Source organism: Amblyomma mixtum, chromosome 6 (genome assembly GCF_055824585.1).
Source record: "Amblyomma mixtum isolate Tamu chromosome 6, ASM5582458v1, whole genome shotgun sequence".
NCBI classification, from domain to species: Eukaryota; Metazoa; Arthropoda; class Arachnida; order Ixodida; family Ixodidae; genus Amblyomma; species Amblyomma mixtum.
In genome coordinates, this window is record NC_143017.1 from 105,828,192 (window position 1) to 105,849,651 (window position 21,460).

Here is a 21,460-nt window from a genome sequence, read left to right on the forward strand (position 1 = left end):
CTATGAAGGTGAAAACCATCCGGCGACGTCGGCAGTGTCTGTGTGAAGCCTCCACCTGCCAGCCGTGGCTGGTGGTGTTTAGAGGGACTTCCTCCTCTCCCCTCTTCACTTGTAGGGAAGAGGAATGAGCAACCTAGGTATCACAGCCCCATTGGTGGCTGTGTTTTAAACTGCCATCTGCTGGTGCAGTGGCGCATCGCTTAACCACTGTGCAATTGTGCTGGTTGTGGTACGGAGACTCGCTGCAATCAATGTGATGCATTTTGCATAGCTGCGTAGTCAATTGGAATAGAATCAGAAGTGGAATAGATCGGGGAGTGAAAGACAATGGACTCATAATTGGAATAGTTAGAATTGGAATAGATTAGCGGGTGAAAGAATTCTATGGTATTTCATCTGCATCAATCCAACCGATTGTCTCGTTTTTTGTTTTTTTTCATTTACTTCTATGTCTCAGCTTGAGCGCAGTGCCTGTGTAGTTGCAATTTTCAAACCCAATCATCATGCCAAGTAGTACAAAAGAATATTTTTAGCTATAAGGGTTTTAGGAGGGGTTCAAGAATGAATCTGGGTGTGACAGTGCTGAAATCCTTGCCACACACAAACACTTCTTGACTAATCAGAAATGCTTAAACAAGACCTGCCACTATGGTGCGTGGCGATGGTGTCCTGCTTCTGACCACAAGGTTGCTAGCTTCCTGGTATCACAAAAGAATCACTATGCCAAGATTTCAAAGCCCTAAGCTAGAAGCTTTTCCAGACCACTCCAGTTCAATGTCCCTCGCGTTCCATGTTGTAGCTTTAGGGTGTTGTGCCTGAGCACGCATTCTGCCGGCATCTGTGCAGACCATCGCTGTGCCGCCCGGCATTGTGCAATGCAAGCCCGGCCTCTCAGACATGTCGCAGCTTGCATCACAACTCATACAGGATCGCCCCGTGAAATCCCCCCCACACTCCTCCTCTCTAGCGCTGGCTTGAGACTCAACCGATGCTTCGCCAGCTGCAAACTTTGAACGGCAGAACCTGTCCCGTCCATTCGTCCAATTAAAGCGGCAATAGAGCAGCATGTCCGGATTGAAGGATTCGAGCTGGTGGCTGCTGCAACAGTTCCAGAAGTATAAAAACTGAGCTGTGCTGAGTGACAGATGGAGACCAGAAGCAAGAGATGCTCTACCGGGTCATCGCCACGCTCCTTTTTGTAAGCCTGATATCATGCTCTCAGCTCCTGTGCCAACTATGTAACGCCCTTGTATATATATATATACTGTGTATAAAGGTTTCATTACCTCGTCACCGCTTCATCGCTCAGCTCTGTGCAGCAGTGGCGACAAGGTGGCGTGCCCAGTCCTAATAAGGGGCACGGGATGGCACACTGACAGCAGAAAGTACCCCATACCATTGCTACCAGAAAGGGTTTCGCTGCTGCTTGGCACCCTCGCTTGGTGTCCTGACTGAGAATCCCAACCACTTGTGCGCTAAGATATGTTGGACTTCATTAGTGCAGTACTCATGAGTACGAACAACAGAGGATGCAAAAATGACACATACAAACAAGGCTCCGTCTGTATGTGTGGATTTTGCATCCGGTGTTGTTCGTACCCATGAGTAGCGCACTAATGAAGTTTAATTAACATGAAAAACCAACTAGGCCCACTTGCCGCTTTAGTAAAATGTGTTTCATTGCAGAGCCTCACTACTGCTAGCGTAACTCATGCTGTTGTCAAAACCGAGATATTAAGAGTGGTTACGAACATGCAAAAGATGCCAAGCAGTGCAACGGCAAAGCCCTTTCTGTACAGTAAAAACTTGTTAATTCGAAATCATTGGGACTGCAAAAAAAATGGACCACAGCAAAAAATTCCATTGTGAGAACGTGTTAACTTTACTGGACGAATTTTGCAATTACCATATACCGCCAAGCTAAAATTGACCTGATGGTCGTTTTTTGAAGCAAGGGTGACAAAACCCTCTACCCACACCGCATATTACTCAAAGAAACGGCGTAGGCCAGCACTGCGCGTAGTCAACCCGTCATGGGTACGTAGCAAGAATGGTCACATCGCGGGACACTCACTGACGCCGTTAGGGGTGGAAGGTGCTAGGCACTGCCTTGACCATCGCCAGGCTGGAAGGGACCAACTAGGGCGCACACCACTCCCTCTAGTCCAGTCGTGCACTGACGAAGCACTGAGGCTACGTTACTTTGAAACCGGTAGCCCCACCTGCATCACAGTGAAACACTTCTTCTCCCCTGCAGGCGCATGCTTCGGCAGTCCGCAAGCCACACCAGATTGGTATTTGTGCTGAGAGTACTAGGACTGCAGCGCTTCACGTATCGAGCATTGCCATTACTAATCGGCATCGCTCTGCAGCACCGCCTCGCGGCTCTGAGAAGCCATCACTTCATTGGTCTGCAGTGAAATCAGGATCGAACATCCTCGCATAGCACCTCAGATCTTTGAATTAACGGGGCTGGTGCACGCCAATGCTTTGAATTATCTAGTCAAATTTAAATGAGAAATAACGGGACCACAAAAATTCTTCGGAATATTCGGGATTTCGAATTATCGAGGTTTAGCTAAAAAGTGTTGTGCCCACCACCACCATTCAATCTGGAAGAGCTCAGCCACACTGAGTGTGGTAGCACAATTTCTTCAACGTATATTCAGAAATCACAAAGCGTTATACTTTCCAGAAGATGGCTTCTACGGGCTGGTTGGTACAAGTTAGCACAATTATACTTTATTAGGTGTCCTAATGTGTCGCAAACTATGCCTCAGTGGATGGCAGCTGGCTAAACCCATTCGTGTAGAATGCCAAGATGCGCTGGAAGGCAGCCGGATTGTGCCCCACCATGCCCTCGTTGTGGTTGCAGTGGTCAAAGAGCTTGTGCGGCTCGCCTTCCACCCACACCTGGTTCTTAATGCCTTCGTCGCTGGAGAGGTCGAGTGTGTTCAGCTGGTATGCCAAGAAGCCAAACGTTTCAACATCGCTGTACGTGCACTGCAGTGCCAGGGGTTCCGGGAGGGTCAGTGTGTCCGCCTGCAACAAGAGTGCCATTGTGCTGTCAGAAGTTGGCCCCACACAGGAAACTCACACGTCCCAGCTAAGCTTTGTGTGGCTGTTGGCAGGAGAAAGGGACAGGAAAAAAAAACCCCGTCGGACAAAGAGGAGATGTGAAAACTATGCCTCTCCCGTAACCGAGAGTAGAGTAAGCATGAAATGTTTACGGGCATAATGCGAAGCGCACGCGGACACAACGAGACGCAGGCCTGACAAGAATGTATATGCAGCGCGTTCGAAACTGTCCGAAGTGCGTAGAGGCGAAAGCGTTTTCAGCACCACTTTGCGTATGTGACACTGGTGATGTTACCACTGGATTACGTCACACATAATTCATGACAAAGTAATGACAAATTACTGATTAGTGTGTAATGACTGATTAATGACTAAATACTAATAAACTGCTAATTAATGACGCTTAAGCTTCGCCTTTAGGAGTGGAACGCGACAGCGTGTTGTAGCTGCCAGTTCCACCCGTTCGTTCTGTGTGATGTCTCATCCTTTGAACAGGACGCTTTTTGAGGAAAGGAAATTCGGTGGACACCCGAGCCGCACCTTACAGGAAGGTAGGAACACCACCACCCATTTGGCACAATGCCTTGCCCTTTGAACACAACACAACGTTTTTTTTTTGAGGACAGGAAATGGAGCAGTACTTCTCTGTGATCGCGGTGGACACCCGAACCGCACCATAAAGCATTTCATGGTTAAATATTGTGGCATGTATGTGCTTTTTGCATTCGTTATTAGAAATCGGAAATTATAATTCCGTGCATTATCAAACGACAGCTCGACTGATATCTTGATAAACATTGAGAAGGCACTGGCAGCAGTTATTTTTTGTGACTCGTTTGAAGACCAACCGGCGCTTGCATGCCGGTCGCGTAGGAGGGCTTAGAGAGTCTCGTTAAATCTCCTTAAGTCTCGTAGGTGCCCGGATGTTCTCGTTTCAGAGCCCGGATGAGTGGATCTCGGTCTCGGCGTGACGTCACCACACTGCCGACAACGGGAGCTAAAAGAATTTCATGCTTAAAATGACCTTTCCAATTTCCCTCTGAGGCAAAGGAGTGCAGGCCAGAGTTTTCGGACATAGTACAATGTCGGTGATGCTGCTTAGCCTGTGGAAAGTTCCACCTTCATGCGACTATCTTGGAAAGAATTTTGCTGCTGGCAAAGCTGTGTAGCTCAATATCTGTGTGTACACAGAGATATTTCTTATGAAGCAACAGCAGTTAATTAACAAATCTTAGGAAAGATTTCAAAAATTGTGCAGACCACTTCACAGCACAAAACAAGTGCGATGAAACTGGTTTGCATCAATACATAACCTAGGGTTTGAGGACTTTTGCAACGCTTGCTGACAAATCCTCACGCCAAAGATTGCTTGTTCACAGTGGCTTAACCAATACACTTTTTTGCTACAGACATGTGAGAAGCGAGTGAGCTCACATGATGAGCAACTGTGTTTGCCTTGGCACTCCAAGAATACCGCTGAACATGCACTCGGCGATTCTTGCAAGAGCAAATGCTGTTGCAATTATTCAGCGCATGCTAGAAGGACTAAAGTTTCCACTTGTTTCCACTTGTTTTGTTGCTTTTTGTGGCTTCCCCTTTCAGATCCTCTTAGCAGCTGGGCTGGGCACATGCAGTTCCCTCTGTCATGCCATGTTGTGCACTTTTTGAATTATTTTGTTCTTATCTTGTTCCTGAGCTTCTTGGAATAAAATCCGCTAGCTGATAGTCAGTGCTCATGATGTCTCCTTCCTTGCGTCCCGTCCTTTGCGCTGTTTTAAATATGAACGGAGTATGGTAACCAACAAGTCCAATTCACTACATTTGTCCCCCTGTTTTCTACACATTGTAATCCACCTGGAACGATACCAGATATAATGATATATCATTTATAGTGATCAAATTATTTATATTTACCAATTCTCCCGTTGAATTTATCCTTTGTAAAAATAAACCACATAAAACGACAAGGGATACAGCGATAGGATTCTGGATGCTCGGAAGTTGTTTACCACCCAAATTTGTCCGAAACTCTGATAAATAAAATACTTTGAAGCGAATAATGTGAAAACTCCGCTAACGGACTGGCGTGACAAGATCTGTGCAAGTGCACTGCATACAGCCTTGGGAACCAAGTGCTACCTGTCACAATCGCTAGAGGAAGGAGGAAAGAGGTCGCTTGGCCACCACCTCGCAAAGCTTTCTCGCACAAACATAGTTTCCACCGTTTCTGCCTGTTGCGCATTCGTGAACTGGGTAAAAATGGTGCCAACTAAGCGCAAGACGTTATATCTGGACCCCCCCCCCACCAACCTACTTTTGTCATTGAGAATTGACAGCTTTTCTCCCCGAGGTTGGACAGCAGCATACAGTTTTACCAGAGTTCAATATTACAAATATTACTGTTCTGCGTCCGCGTTTTGTTGTTCCTGCTGCACCCACCCAGAATTACTGTTCAGGATAAAATACTATTCTATAATTTGACCCCTAGTACCTGTTTTCTCACTTCCCCAGAAGAATGTGCATTAAAATCGCCAACTACCACATAAAGTTCTGGTAGTTGCTCTAAAAGATTTTCTAGTTCATTGTGAGCTACTTTCAGGTGTGGCTCCAGATATGTAATGGCTTTGTATACACGCAGAGTGGCTGCTACAGCATCTAATCGAGTTTTAAGTTTCACGATACCACTTCGCACTATGATGGCTACCCCTCCTGAGAGCCTGCTTGCATGCTCTCGGTCACGGAAGAATACTTAATATTTTTTTAGTAGACTTGTATACTGGGAACCTAGATGTGTTTCCTGTACATATAAAGCAACAGCGAAGAGTGAAGTCAAGGTGTCCTTTATATCACTGAACTTATTAATTCCCCTGCAATTTCAAGGTACTATGAATGCCATCTTACTTTATGTATGTGGGGTAAGAAACTAGGTTTGGCTTGGCCCCGTGATTTGGGGCTTGTCTCTTTTGTCACGATCCAGGAAGTTCCACTGTCCCTGCAATGCCGATGGCACAGAACTACCCTAGGTAGTGTCCATTGCCTCCTCAGAGGTGCTGGACGATTATGCACACTGCTTGTGGATTTTTTTTGTCAGACTTCGCCTCGTGGGGAGCGGCCTTGAGGCCCGCCGACTCAAGGGACAGCGTAGCCTGCTTTTGAGGGTGGTGGAGTAGCAGTAGCTACTTCCACCGGGACTGAAGATGACACCGCTATAGCCTCGCAGCGTGTGGTCTGGGCAGGTGCCCAGACCACCGGTCTGGCTGGTGTAATGCATCGGCCAGTGTAATGCATCGGCCGGTGTAATGTATCACCCCGTCGCACCACATTGGCGAAGTCTGCATGTAGGTTGAAAGAAAAGTTGCTTGCCATTCAGATATGTGTTCTTGCCTCTTTAAATGAAATGTTTTCTCTTGATTTCAATGTAATTATTTCTTTTTCTGTCTGCCACAATGGGCAAGATCTGGAGTAGGCACGGTGTTCCCCTTCACAGCTAGTGTAGTGGAATGCTGCTTTGCAGTTTTCAAAGGCATGTTCCATTGAAACGCATTTCGTGCAGATTCTGTGGCCGCGGCAGCTCTGGAACCATGGCCTAATCTTTGGCAGCTGAAACAATGTCTGGGTTTTGGAATGTACAGATGCGTGCACCCTACTTCAGTGGAGTCAGGGAGTGCACCGGAAGTGAAAATCGGAACAAGGTGCTTTGCCGGGATTTCTTTGTTATCCTTTCTTATTTTGATTCTTTCAACTTTGGTGACATTTTGATCAGCGAGGCCGTCCAGCATTTCCTCTTCGGTAAGATACAGAAAATCAATTTTCGAGATCACACCACGGACTGTGTTCAGTGACCTGTAGGGTGTAACGGAGACATGAATGTCCCCAAATGACTGGAAAGTTTAGGTATTTGAACTTGATCATGGATCTCTAGGAGCAAGTCACAGCTAGCTAGTTTCGTCACCTTATAACTAGGGCACAAGGCATCTTTAAGACATTTAGCAACTACGAATGGGGATATATTCCTTGCTGGTTTTTCTGGTTCTTTGCTGTGTACTGCGTGGTATTTAAGGAAGACTTCTTTTGTTTTCTGGAGGAACTGTTTGGTTACATTGGAGTTGATGAAAGGAGGGGAGCCATAGAATATAGTACATGTTTTCAGGCTACGGTGCGAGCCACTTACCATGAAGCCCAACGAGGGAACAGGACAGGAACTTGCAAGCAAGCCCTGCCCGTGCTGACTGTACAGTCTAATTATAACCAATACAGCAAAACACAGGGCAGTTAGCCACGCAAGGTTAACCCTAGCCACCAGGAAAAAAAACGAAATGCCAAGAAGAGAGGAGGAAAAACGAGAGTTGTATGAAAGTAGATAGGAAAGTGAAAGCCGGAGGTGAGGGCAGGAAAAGGTCAATACCGATTTCACCCAGTCGGGTCAGCCTGGAGGTGCTGCTGCCTACAGAAAGCAGGGCCTCAAAGGTCCAATCACTCAGTATTGGATCAGCCACAAGGATGCCCTTTACTGTGGACACGGCTGAGCCACGGAAGGCTAAGCGTGGGTGCTCGGGTCTGTGGTGGCACACTGCTCACCATCATCCCCCTGCGGGGATGTCCCTGCGAATGCCCAGGAAATCATGGTGTCGCAACTCACCATCATCTGCACATTGCAGATTTCCCTGCGGGGCATTTTTATGAGAGACTTACCGCCCATGGTTAGGATTAGTGGTACATCAGAAGGAAGAGACTGATGTGAGTGAACTCAGTTGCGCACTGTTCAAAACAAAGTGCTTTACTGTCAGTATGCCAACTTTCCTAGCTGTCCTAGACAGTAACGAGTAAATAATTAACAGGAATCGGTGATGATCAATAGCGTGAAGCATTTTTTAAAACAATGTCGACAGCCTTCATGCTGGACAAAATTAAAAAACACTAATACTCCAATCCCATTCAAAGCATTCCATTTACCCAGTATTCACTTGTGTGTGTGTGTGTGTGCGCACGCAGCCTTGTTTGAGCAGCACACAAACGGACAAGACCTCGCTCCGGTCTTGTACCCATGGCCATCGGATAAAGTAAAAAAAAAAAGGTCTCACCCCGTACAGCTGCCTGGCTCTGGAAGCTGCAAAAGTGAAGCAGGCAAGGATGGCACGGGCCAACTTCTCCTTGGGAAACCAGAAGTAGTGGTGTGGGTGTGTCACGTTAAGTGTGTGTGGGTGCTGGTTCAGCGTCATCCTTGGCACAGCTGCAAGTTGGAAAGAACAGCAGAAAACTCAGGTGCACAGCAGTCAGCCATACAGAGAGACAAGAGCCCCACAGAATCGTTAGTGGTTCATTTCATCCCAGAAAAGAAAGACAAATCGGCACTCACTGAGTGAAGCTTCTTTGAATCCACCACAAGTTAGTAATTTGTGAATTCAAGACCAACTTTTGCATCGGTTACGCTTGCAGTTCTTCACTCCACAACTCAAGAAGGAAGAAGAATGTGCAAGTATACAGTGAACCTTTCTGCTCATTTAAAACTGCACTGGAAATGAAGCGCACCAAAATAGGTTTTCCACAAGAGCAAACCGGCCGCACTGACATACAAAGCTCTGAATTCATCAACTTACGATAAACGTCATCCATCCAGTAGATGTTTCCCTTGTCCAGGTCAAGTGTGTACTTGGCAGGGTAGAGGTCAGGCATCGCCTGATCAGCGGTGGCTTGAACCTCTTGTGGGCAGCTGAAGGCTGGCAGTGGTACCTTGCTCGTAGTCAAGGTATCAATTTCACTCTTAAACACCAACGTGTTTGCATCTGCCAGCCAAGAAAAAAATAAAAGATGAAAAGTAATCTTGAGGGCTGCGGGTCAAGGCAACAGTCAAGTGGCTCATTTTGTATTGCTGCTTCTGGCAAACCGTTGAGTCCTTCTGTGATGTAATGGCAGTCTGCGTGAAAATGGTAAGTGGTAGTCTTTACTTTTTTAACTGAACGCTCTAAAAACAAATTAAGAGCTGAACACTGGTAGCACCAAACATGGTGGTGGTGGTGGTTAAAGGACAATCAACATGTCTCACACTAGCTCACATGAAACTGTGATTTTGTTACGCAAGCATTGCAGTTGAAATCAACCACACTGAATAAAAAGTTTGTACTGATATGTCACAGCTGGACTACTCATGGAAATGCTAGCAAATCCATTCAAGGCCATGTAAGGTCCAGGTAAGCCGAGAAGCAAATTGTGAGCTGATTTCACAGCTGCTAAAATTCCCTTCAGTGTCACATACTAAGTTGCAGTGAAAGTATTCTGAACCATGCTTGAGGCATCATAATATTTATGATAATCAAAGGCATCATTAAGGCCTAACAGCACTGCAAAAGAACTCCCCCTTCTGCTTCATACAACCCTTGTGAATGAAATGACAAAAGGAACACCCCACCTTACTGAACTGCCACTGAAACAGTAGTGAAGATGACCAAGCCAGCACACACAAAAATAGACAAACAAAAGCAAGAGAGACAGAATACAACTTCACTGAGAACACACCTGCCTTTTGGAAGCAAGCATTGCTGATCACATTGGAGAAGCGGGTTCGATCCATGACCTCTGGCAGCTGGGTCGTCAGCCTGTCACACAGGTGATGGTAGCTGGCAAGCACATGAGGACTGCAAGCCAAGAAAAGTAAGAAGCCAACTTTCACAAAAGCACAAAGCTGGAGAAGTAAGTTAGAACAGATGTTTCTTGGCAATACTGCCACTTTCAGTGCAGGCATACATTTGCGACCATACCACTGCATCACTAATTCTTATGCTCTTACTGCAGGTTTGCGGCCGTCCAGTGAACTATAGGACCTATGCAAGCACGATCAACTTTGTGTGCATTGCGGCGTGGACGCTTCTGGCTGCTGTTCATCTACAGGACAATTCCGTGGCTGCATGTGCTCGTGCTGATACTTTACCCATGCACCAAACCGGCACATTCATCGTGGTGGTGCTTCATTTGGCTCTCTTCCTCTCAGCCCACCTGTGATTAAATACCGTCTTTCACTGTCTGCATTGGGCTTTGCGACCATACCACTGCATTGATAATTCTTCCGCTCTCACTTCTACGTGAGTGCTTTTTCTGCTAGGAAAAAAAAAAAGAAAGACCTTGATTTTGCGCTGTTTGGTCACAGATCTCCCCCTGCTTTCTTGTTGTGTCTGGCAAACACGAGTGCTAATCATGGGCGACAATCTTGCTGCCAACCGCTCCCATATAGGCACGTTCACATATGTTCACCGCAGACAGGATCTGCGCTGGTCAAGTGTTTGTACCATTTACCTTCTGCTTTGCCCTGTTCCTAGAGTGTGTAATTCTAACTCCTTACCTTGTCACTAATTTGCTCTTGTGCTGTAGTGACGTTGAACCCAACCCCGGTCCTGGTGATAGCAATGTATGTGACGCTATTCTTGGCAAACTAGAAGCTTCAGATGCAAGAAATGTGTAATTCCAGAAGGATACCAAGCTCCAGCTGAATGGTGTTGCAGAAAAAACTGATGACCTACCACACTTCCAGGAATTCTAAAAACTAATCCCAAACATTTCTGGCAAAGTGTCAGCTTAGTCTACAGGACGGAGACCATCTACTCTTTGCCAGCACTTTTACTACTGAAAGGAACATACCCCCATCACGCATCTTGTCTCATTCTTAGAGTGTTAGAATGCTGGATCTGGTTGTGTCTCAAAAGGGAGTTTTTAGAAGCCATTCACTGTCTTCCTAACAAACCAAGTTCTGGTTCCGATGGTAAATCCACCAAATTACTAACAACTGCTGCTCCACATTCATCTGCTTTTTTAGTGCGCAGCACTTATAGTGGTCATTCCCCACATTTAGCCGCTGTATGTTTGCCTGTTTGTCTGCTTGTCTGAAGCCAGTTTTGTCGTAGGTTCTCCACCACACAGAGGGCAGATGAGCGCCTGCCCATTGTGTCAGGCGGCAGCTCAATTAATCGTGAGAGGCTGCTCGGGAAAAGGAAGCCAGATCGCAACCCGACCCAAGCAACCCAAGTCCCACCGATGGCAGCACTTGCCATAGATTGGAAGTGGCGCATCATCTGACTGCTGTAAAACCCCGCCAGGAGTGGTAGGAAGACTCCCAAGGATCTGCGAATGTAGAGAATCACAAACTCTGCATTTATGGACACTAGCCCATTATCGATATCCGAACTACTGCCATCCATGAACACTGAATCTGAACACTGGAACCGAAATGAAAACCAAACAGGTAGCGCACCTAATTTGCATTTGGCCTAACTATGCAAATAGACCAGATTTTTTTGTAAGCTATATCAGCAACCTATAGATGAGAGTACCCTACCCTGTGATTGGAAATTCATTCACCTCATCCCCACTTACAAATCTGGCAATCGCACACAGACCAACATCATTAATGTCAATACGATGTAAAATCCTTGAGCACAATTTGTACAGTAGTAGCATGCAGCACTTCATAAATAACAATCGGCGCTTTCCAAACCAGCATGGCTTTCAGCGTAGGAAATCCTATGAAACACAGCTTTTCGAACTAATCCCTGATATTCACTTGGTTATTCACTCATTAGAACAGATTGATGCAGTGTTCACTGATTTTTCGAAAGCATTTGACTGGTTTCCTTATCACTGCCTCATCATGTCCACTACTATTCCTGTTGTACATTAGTGATATCCCCAAAAGATCTCATCACAAATTTGTCTTATGCAAATGACTGTATCATTTATTGTCAGATTAATAAACCTAACGATTTTCATCTTTTGCAGGAGGATCTGAATTCATTATCATTATGCTGTGATGTGTGGTTAATGCAGATTAACGTGAACAAAAGGTAATGACATTCACTACATGTCGCTCCTATGTATCATTTTCTTATAATATCAACAATGCTGCTACTGAGTGGGTAAATCAGTTCAATTATCTTGTTTTCATCATGTCAACTAACTTAACATGGAATTAGCACATAGAATACATTATCACCAAGGCAAGTAAAACAGTAGGACTAATTCGAAAAACCCTTTACATGGCCACACCTGACACAAAGCTTCTAGTGTACAACACTCCAGTCAGACCGTAGCTGGAATATGCCTCCATTACATGGAATCCAGATCAGAATTATTTAACACAGTCACTCGAATCATTACTGAACTGTGCGATTCTTTTATAACAAGCAACTACACAGCACAGCATTACTCTGCTCCGAAACTCCTCGAAACTTCAAACACTTCAGCAACGAAAACGCATTTCTTTACGTCAATACATTTTCAAACTCTACCACAGCACTACCACTTTCCGACTCGAAGAGATTTGCCCTCCTTCACATATGTCTCACATGCAATGACCACACATTAAAAAAAAAAACTTAGAGGGGACACTTGACTCTTTCCCTACCACGCCCATTGAGCATCGTTAGCCCACTAACGATCAATTCATGCCCCGATTTCAGAACCTTCTACGCTGCTAATGACCATGCTACAGATATTGCTTGTAGGCAAGGAACCAAAGTTTTGTTTGTGATGTAGTCTTTTTTTGTCCTGCGAGCGGGCACTTTCTAACGTGCTGTGAAGAAATGAAGATGCGGACCTGCGCTCACTGCCCACCATGTTGCCCTCAGATGACGCCTTCGCCGCTCGACTTCGGAGCCTTCCACGTTGCTTACAGGCACGATGCGCATCTGGCTTGTAGCCGGAGAACTGAAGTTTTGCTTCCGATATAGTTTTTTCTGTCCCTACAAAATGGCATTTTCTGAACTTGCCCCGAAGATGCGGCACCATCAAAGTCGCTTGGCAGCCTCCACATGCGCACCACACGCTTTAAAACATAGCAAATCTCAGGAGTCCGTTTCGTCTGAGTGATTTAATCAATGACCTGTGCAACAATGAGCCTGAAAAATGTAGCAAGGTGCTGAAGATGATTCAGTTTTCACATAGGTGATGATAGAAATCAGCCTGAAACACAGGTGGCCGTGCTCCGATGCACAGTACAGGGTTTCCAGTTATTGTTCTGTAGGAGAATACTGTTCAAGATAGAAATGATTTTTTTTTGCAGATAGTGGCCAATAGAGTAACAAACATTTTGCATATTTCAGAAAATTTTTAACACTTCTTTTTTAAATACAAGCGTGTCTTAGCAAGTGTTGTTCAATTTTTTCCTAAAATCTCGTTTCTAGCAAATAAAATTTTTTGTTGCAACATACCATTTATTGTTTAAACGTACATGAATAGAAAGCACCTTTATTCAGCTCTGTTTTTGGGTATTGCAATAAATATTGAATGCAATAGTTTTCACAGAAAAAAATGTACTGAAACCTTCAGAAAATGGTCATTTTCCCCATGGTACGGAAAGAGTTCAGCTCCGCCATAAGGGTATGACGTGATGGCGTAATGGGTTAATTCCCATATATGGCGAAGGTGAATAACTACTTTACATTCAAAGATCCCTGGGAGCCCTCATACCTCTCCTGGCGCAGTGGTGCAGTGGCTAAAGCAATGTGCCACTGCCATGCGATGGCAGGTGCTCCCCAGTGGTGAGCCCTGTGTAGCCCAGGTTGCTCTCCCTGAGCAACCAATCATTAATTTAACTGCTACCTGCCACGGTGGGAAGTTTGATCACAATCCGGTGAGCAAGTTGTGATGACGCTGCAAGGTCATGCGACCTAGGTCGCCCACCTGCCTTCTAGGCTCCTCTCTTGGGACCACCTGCCAGAGCCACACCCGTGATTTTTCACTCAGAATGCTGGCACAGACAATGCCGACATCGGATTTTTTGGTGAACAGGGCCTTTAAAACTATCGTGTTAATATATCTACCGCATTCCAGGACCTACTTGTTCAAATTCTCATTTCTGCTTTTAGACATTAAAGTTTGGAATGAGCTACCAAGAGATGTTGCATCTATTAATAATTATGATGCTTTTTGTGCTGCTATACCTTCTGTATTGGCCTGTCGTTTTCCGCCCCTTATGTAATACTCCTAGTGGGTCTTTAAGGTTTGGTTTATAGGGTTTAACATCCCAAAGCGACTTAGACTATGAGGGACACCGCGGTGGAAGGCTCCGGATAATTTCGACCATCTGGGGGTTCTTTAACGTGCACTGACATCACATGGTACACGGGACTGTAGCATTTTGCCTCTATCGAAATGCAACCGACGGAGCCGGGATCGAACCCGCATCTTCTGGGTGAGCAGCAGAGCAGCATAACCACCGAGCCACCACAGTGGCACTGGTATTGTAAATAAATACATCAAATAAAATTTCCAGGAATGAGGGGTACAAGGGAAGGCACACTTCCTGCCAATGGTCAACTGGATATCATGCATGAAGAATGAATGAAGAATGAATGAAGAACCACAGAATCTCTATCCTGGAGAACTTCAGTGGCAGACCCTACATGGGCCATAAGTTATCCTTGCACTTTAGCCCCTGTGATGAGCATCACACTCTTATGTCTACATATGCATTCCAATGCCATTTTTTTTTTTTTTTTGCTGCTAAGAGTAAAGCATAGTGTATCCAGTTGTACACTGAGGCATACACAATTTGGTTTATGGGGTTTAACGTCCCAAAGCGACTCAGGCATGCACAACTGGATATTGGTGTACTCAATACAATACTCCAGCACAGACGCAACAATGCCAGGAATTACACCTAGCTGCAATAAGGCACTGAATCACACAAAAGTGGTGGCATGTGCAGTTTAATATCCTGAAGCTGCATGCGAGCTATGAGGTACATCATAATGGAAGGCTCTGGTTTAATTTTGACCACCTGAGGTTGTTTAACCCTTTGGGAATTCTTTAACATGAATCTGCCAATAACTTCCGCAGCCTACGGCTCATAAGCCGATTGCCAATGCCAGACTTTTATCGAAGTGGGTGCACTACACAAAAGTGCCATGGAAATGACTGCCTGTAAACATGGCCTCTTCAGTGGGCTGGATTACAGTCAGAAAGCTAGGCCACTACACTCTTAAAAAAACAAACAAACAAAAAAACAAAAGGCAACATGTCCTGTTGCTGCCACTGGGCATTAAAGATGAGAGATCCCACTATAAACCTATGTATGTCCGACACAAATTTTCCTTCTGGGGACTGAAGTGACTGGTGGTTTGACTGTCACGAAAGATTCCACAGCACATTAACCTAGGTCCACATTACACACAAGTCAAGCGTGAAAACATGGTCTTCTGCATGCAAGAGTACACAAATTTATTAAGTTGAAGCAGTCATCAACATCAACCACAGCCAAGAAAGACCCATGTCAGACTGCAGTTCAGCTTCCCCCCAGTTTTTATGGTTTTCACGTCCCAAAGCGACTCAGGCTACAAACTCAGGTTATGAGGGACGCCGTAGTGAAGGGTTCCGAAAATTTCGACCACCTGGGGTTTTTTAAAGTGCACTGAGATTGCACAGTACACGAGCCTCCAGCATTTCGCCTCCATCGAAACTCGACCGCCGTGACCAGGATCAAGCCCGCGTCTTTCGGGTCAGCAGCCGAGTGTCATAACCACTGAGCCACCGCAGTGGCAGTTTCCCTGCAGTGAAGGAATGAAGTGGACAGAGTAGAGCTAACTTACACCTTGCGCTGGACTGGCACACCAAACTCTCGTGCGAACCGCCAGTGGGGCTTGGTTAGGTCGAGCCTCCTGGGCAGCTTTAGTTGGGTGCAATCGTACAGGTGCACCTGGGCAAGGGCCTCCTTGGCGGCTGCCTGGTGCCTCTCTCCCAGGGCGTGCCGCGCAATATGCTCTGCCAGTGGCGCTGGAAGGCCCTCGTATCGGACTGTCTTGGTGAGCAAACACATGTGCTTGTCCCCTGTTGGCAAGCAGGAGCAGGGGCTATAATGAGGCTTGCGTAACAGGGGCAATGACCTTTGTAATGTGGAAAGATCAATGTGGGCTTGTGCACCAGATTTTCATCGCAATACTTTCGCATGCACACTGCAGTGCTTGCCTGTTGCCTGCAGGCAGTTGATTATAGGAGGGAACAAGCTATCTGACATGACTAATGCAAGTTGCTGTAACTAGAGCACGCCACTTAGATATGCTACGATGCTTGGCCATGAGATCAGATGGTCCGGAATTCTTAATTACTCAATCGTTGTAGGTTCAAATACTTCGAAAAGTAAAAGTGCAGAAAAACTACAAGACCTGACAACAGTGTTGAAGTCCACACAAAAGAAAAAGTACCAATGACAGCTGTGAAGAAAATCCGCACTGTTAGGTCAGAAAGAATCACAATCTTAAAGGGACAGTGAGGAGAGCTCTATTAATATTTTTTTTATAGCAAAATCTGATAGTTCGGCATTTCATGGCTTTGCTGCCACTTGGCCGGCAGCGAAAGATGCATTTATTTCTAAGAAATTTGGATTCAAAGCTGAAAAGTTTTTCCCGCCACTCTGATTCAAACTTGGGATTCTCTTATGACGACACAGGGCTAAGTGACGTGAAATATGACGTGCACATGAAGTAACGCAGACTCCGTGATTTCTGACGGCCAGCAGAGCGGCCTAGCAGCAGCCGAAAAGAAAGCTACCGCCGGCCGCAAGTTGAAGGCATCTATCGACTATTGCGGCCATGGCTACCGTCGCTTCGTTTACGTTTGCACCAGCGTTTTGCCAGCGTTACGATGGATCCCGTTCCCAAAGTCATCAACGAAGTTCTCGCAAATAGACACCTTTAGTATACCGCGTACCTTGTTACCGTTAGCGGAATACCGGGAGCCTGCCTACTGCCGGTGAGCAGGCGCTGATTGGTCCCGATGCTGCAGGTGCGCGCGTAGCTGCCGGGTGCATGGCGCCATCTGGCGACGTCAAGGAGATTTGCGCATGCACTGGCTGCGCTTCAGTGATTCGTGGCTTCTCGTGTCCCAGTGTGACTAGAAGCATTGGTTCTAGCAACACTGCTTTGTCCTATGACGTCATCACGCTTGTACTTGCGAGTTTGGCCTGTGGCGGCGATACCTGTATTTTGGTTCTTGCTCTTTTCTACGTTACAAGAGCTTTGTTGTCAGTATGAGTGGCGTTTTTGTAATCAGGAGCTGGTATTCTGTCGATTTCTCCTCAGTGTCCCTTTAAGAGGCCATAGCCATGTGAAATGACTTGCCACTCTATTTTCACTAAAATGCTATGCTTTCCTTGCTTTCAGCATTAATGCTGGGTGGCTCTATTTGAAGTTTTTCATCATTTTCCCTGAAACAGCCTATATCGTTGTCTGACACTACAAGTACTGCTAACCTTCGAGTAGCCGGCTGTTTGTGTGCACAAGGTACGCCTCTTTGTCATGCCAGTTGGGATTCCTGCTGTCTTTGCGCATTGCATCTGGGATGCCATGGGGTTCCGGCAGCTCGAACCTGCAGCAGCATAAACACCGGGCACATCGAATATTCTGCAAGAATGTTTAGTGCAGCCAGGGTATAATAAATGAAATATTGAAGCAGTTCTCATTTGCAAGCACATCTGAGCCTTCTGGGTTTGCACAAGCTACGGCATAAGTTATTGGTCTGAAGCATGTTTATCACAAGCATGAATAGGTGAGCATGAACACAGATAACAGTTCTGCAAGATTAAGAAAAAGCCGAAGAGAAATGGCAGGCCACCCAAAGACATTGAATTACAAGCCACAGTACCAGACTAAAAGGAGTGGAGGCACCAAATTTTGGTTGGCGTGCTCCTTGTTTCAAATGCTACGTGTTGCCCCAGGATGCGTGATATAATCTCCACAACTCGTATATGCAAGGTAAATAATTTATCACTGGGGTGTGCTATGACATCACAACCAGGGAAGAGCAGCAACCTTGGTCACACAGGCCTCAAAAGTTGTAACACACGGGCTGCTGCGTCATCTGCTCTCGTACATGCTGTGCACACCAGTGTCATCCGAAATGCCGGCAAGCTTGGCCGGTACTGTGATATGCTGAGAAAAGCCAAGTTACAGCAGGAAGACAGAGTTCTGAAACCAAGCTGCTCGCTTGAGCCCATCTCAGTCGCCATACCACATATGCCAATATATTTTCTGTGTTGTATTTAGCTTTGTCACACTATGCCAATGCTGATGCTTGGCAGACGTCTGTGTTGGTCAGCTTATCCCCTGGTCACATTACAATGACACGATGCGTCACTGTTCGTACTGACCAATACCCGTCACTGTCTTCAACTCGCTCCGCCCGTGCAGCCACGCTGCGCGACTGCTCAGGGTCCCTTGGCTGCTGATTACTATACCTGCTACTCACTTTCTTTCTACTGCTTGTTTAGCAAGCAGTCCATAAATGACTGCTTCTAGATAATTATACAGGATGTGGCATTTACTGCGAGAGTATGACGATGACTGCACTTCAGAGTTACTTATCCTTACATATCTGCGTGTGTACAAGCAGCAAACGCATGTTTGTTGGGCATGAACTGCAAGCTGCAGCATTCTATTTAGGTTAAACAATCTCTCCTGTTTTGCGCCGGTTGTACATTAACTTGTTTACAATGTGTGATAACCCTGCAAGAACTGCCGATGAATGCAAGCTCAGCCTCGGTAACGCTTCAAAGCCAGCTTGTTGACACTGCATAGGACCGGCGTTTCTCGCTCGTTGTAACTGCTTTTCTGATGTGCATAACACCTCAACTGAAAAGATCTTAGCCTTGGGACTGCACAACACGTTCGAGGAATTACGGGAAGCGCAGCATGTTGCCCAAATGCGCAGACTACAGCAGACCCCCACAGGCAGAGTTCTTTTAAAGAAACTGGGCTACACCGAACAAATTCGAGAAATATTGAGAACTAAAACGATCCCCGATGAGTACCGCAGCACGCTCAGGGTGGCACCAATACCAAGAAACATGGACCCGAACCTCCACAAAGACCGAAGAGAGGCAAGGGCCGACCGCTTACAGAAAACACACGCATCCCAGGATACAACAGTGTATGTTGACGCTGCCACATATGCCATGACTAGGGGTCAAGGCACCAACAACGCAGTGGCAACTGTAGTCAACTCGGAATTACACGAGATTACCAGCGCCTCCCTGCAAGACTGCACGATAGCTGAGGCTGAAGAAGCGGCCGTCGCTCTAGCGGCAGCGGAGGGCTATCGGACTGGGCGGTCACTGGCAATTCTTACTGATTCACAAGCAGCCTGCCGCAACTATCTTTGCGGCAGAGTCGGTCACAGAGCGCTCCGCATACTCCGCTCTGTAGACTGCAAGACGCAACAAACACATGCAAAACCACACAAGCCGATCAAACATCATCTGGGTACCGGGGCACACGGGGGTGGCAGGAAACCAAGAGGCAGACAGGATAGCTCGAGGATATACTAACTACCGAGCATCCAACATCAACGACCTTGAGGAATCCCTGCCAGTACCTCAGGAATACTCGGCCATACTCAACAACTACAAAGGCAGCAGGATGCGGTACCCACCACCGCACAAATCTTTAAACAAAGAAGAGGCTGTCACATGGAGACAACTTCAAACGGGGTCATATCCAAATCTAAACACACTAAGTAAAATTCACCCCACACTTTACGCACACAATTGTCCGTGGTGCCATGAAAAACCTACACTGTATCACATCACATGGGCATGTCAAAAAGTCGACATCGTCCCAGTTATACAAAACCCAAGTGTGGAGCAATGGGAGGGTCTGCTCTCCAGCGACTGCCGCGATGACCAGATCGGTTTGATACGGCGAGCTCAGCTGATGGCAGCATCCAGCGGAGCCCTGGAATAGGGGCAACCGACCGTTGCAGATGGACTCATCTGACACATAAAAAAACCTTGTGCTAGAGCCGAATAAAGTTATCCTATCTATCTGATGTGTCCAATACTTGATTTTAAATTGCTTTATCTAGAAGTATGTTCGGTGCCTATTTACAATAATTAACATGGCTTATTTGTTGTCCACAAGCGACGCCGACAACAGCTGCCGGGCGCCTGCAGCATTGGTCGGCAGACTGGCACACACCGCCTAGCAATGGTGCTTTGATTTGAGGTCACTGTTGTCAAGACTATGATTGATGACCATTCGTATTTGGTAAAACTTGTGAACTTGCTCCCAACCGCCGACATCGCACTTGCAAAATGTACAGTCGCTCGTCTCGCTTATTTGTAATACGCACTTATTTGTAATTGCACAATGACAACGATCTACCTCACAACAGAGAGGTAGGATAAGGTACTATCAGCAGGTCACTCACGGCTCCGGCACAAATTCGTTTGCCGCGACGTCAAGCGCGTCGTGTATTTCGACTCCTTTGTCCAAAAGGGCCTTCGGCGTCGCGGTGTTGATCACCTTCCGCAGGGTCTTTCTGTTCTTCCACAACCTCTTGCGGAAGTAGATCTCATTTTGCAGCCTCATCAACAACGCTGTGAGCCTCATCTTGCACTACCAAGAGTAGACACCGCTCGTTCCCTACACAGTCGGGCGGCTTGTTCCCTACACAGTCGGGCGGCTTGACTCGGGCTTCCACTGAAAGTAAAAATGTGGTTATGTAATGTTGGACAGCAGTTTCTTATCGCGATTTCTAACGCCAGTGACAATCACAAAATTTAGGTGCTGCCCTGACGTTCGCAGTACGAAACTGGAAGTAAACGAAAGTGTTAAGTGAACGTAGGTAAACCACACGTGATGTTCAACCCGCCCAGTGCAAAGGAATGTAAAGAAAAATGCTGAGCAAGCTGAAGCAAAGCAAGCTATTTCTTTTACATGTGTTACGATAGTTATTGGACTGCACTCAAGCAGCACATTGTGTTGCGTGCTCTTCACGGATCACAGCGTTAGACCATGGTCATGAGCTCGACATTGCACCAAGGCGAGATAATTTATTCACCAGCTGTCTATTGCTATCGATTCATAATGCAGAAATGCGACCAAAATCACTGCTAAGTTGGCGGAAATTTATAACACACTCACGTTTCGGCACGCTCTACTTTGATATGATGGTTACCCTTGACGCGCTCATGTAGGCTGCCATATTTTCCAATGGTCCGTGAGGTGGTGGATCGTGTGGTTTTTAATTAAAAATGGATATGTTTGAATAGTGTTTTTGTTCTTCGAAAAATTATGTGTGCACACTTATTTTTTGCTTAATGCAGTCCTTATTGTTTTAAACTAGGTAGCATCCAGTTACAAAAAAAATTGAAAATGCTTGAATTCTGTTTTCGTTCTTTCAAAAAATATGTGTGTACAGTTATTTTGTATTTAATGCAGCTTTTATTGTTTCAAACTGGGTGGCATTTAGAAAAAGCATTTTACGATTTTGCTGGTGCTAGTGGCGCACCTCACCACCCTTGGCTTCAAAAAAAATGTTCATTTCATTTATCCACACATCTGTCGTTCCCAACAGTCATCGCGCGCCTACACACGTTTTCTGTCCTTTCCCTCCGCAAGCGCCG

The 21,460-nt window shown here is 46.1% G+C and overlaps 1 protein-coding gene across 1 annotated transcript; it reads right to left on the reverse strand.

The window, feature by feature from the left end:
• Positions 1 to 2,720: 2,720 nt before the first annotated feature.
• On the reverse strand, positions 2,721 to 21,046 carry mRpL37 (mitochondrial ribosomal protein L37). The gene is made up of 8 exons (XM_089548598.1): positions 20,979 to 21,046; positions 20,263 to 20,534; positions 17,309 to 17,424; positions 15,651 to 15,888; positions 9,592 to 9,710; positions 8,676 to 8,861; positions 8,160 to 8,308; positions 2,721 to 3,042 (listed from the first exon to the last, which is right to left on the reverse strand). The coding sequence occupies exons 2-8, from the start codon at positions 20,442 to 20,444 to the stop codon at positions 2,770 to 2,772; spliced, it is 1,263 nt and encodes a 420-aa protein (XP_089404724.1). The 5' UTR covers positions 20,445 to 20,534; positions 20,979 to 21,046; the 3' UTR covers positions 2,721 to 2,769.
• Between the last annotated feature and the right edge of the window lie 414 nt (positions 21,047 to 21,460).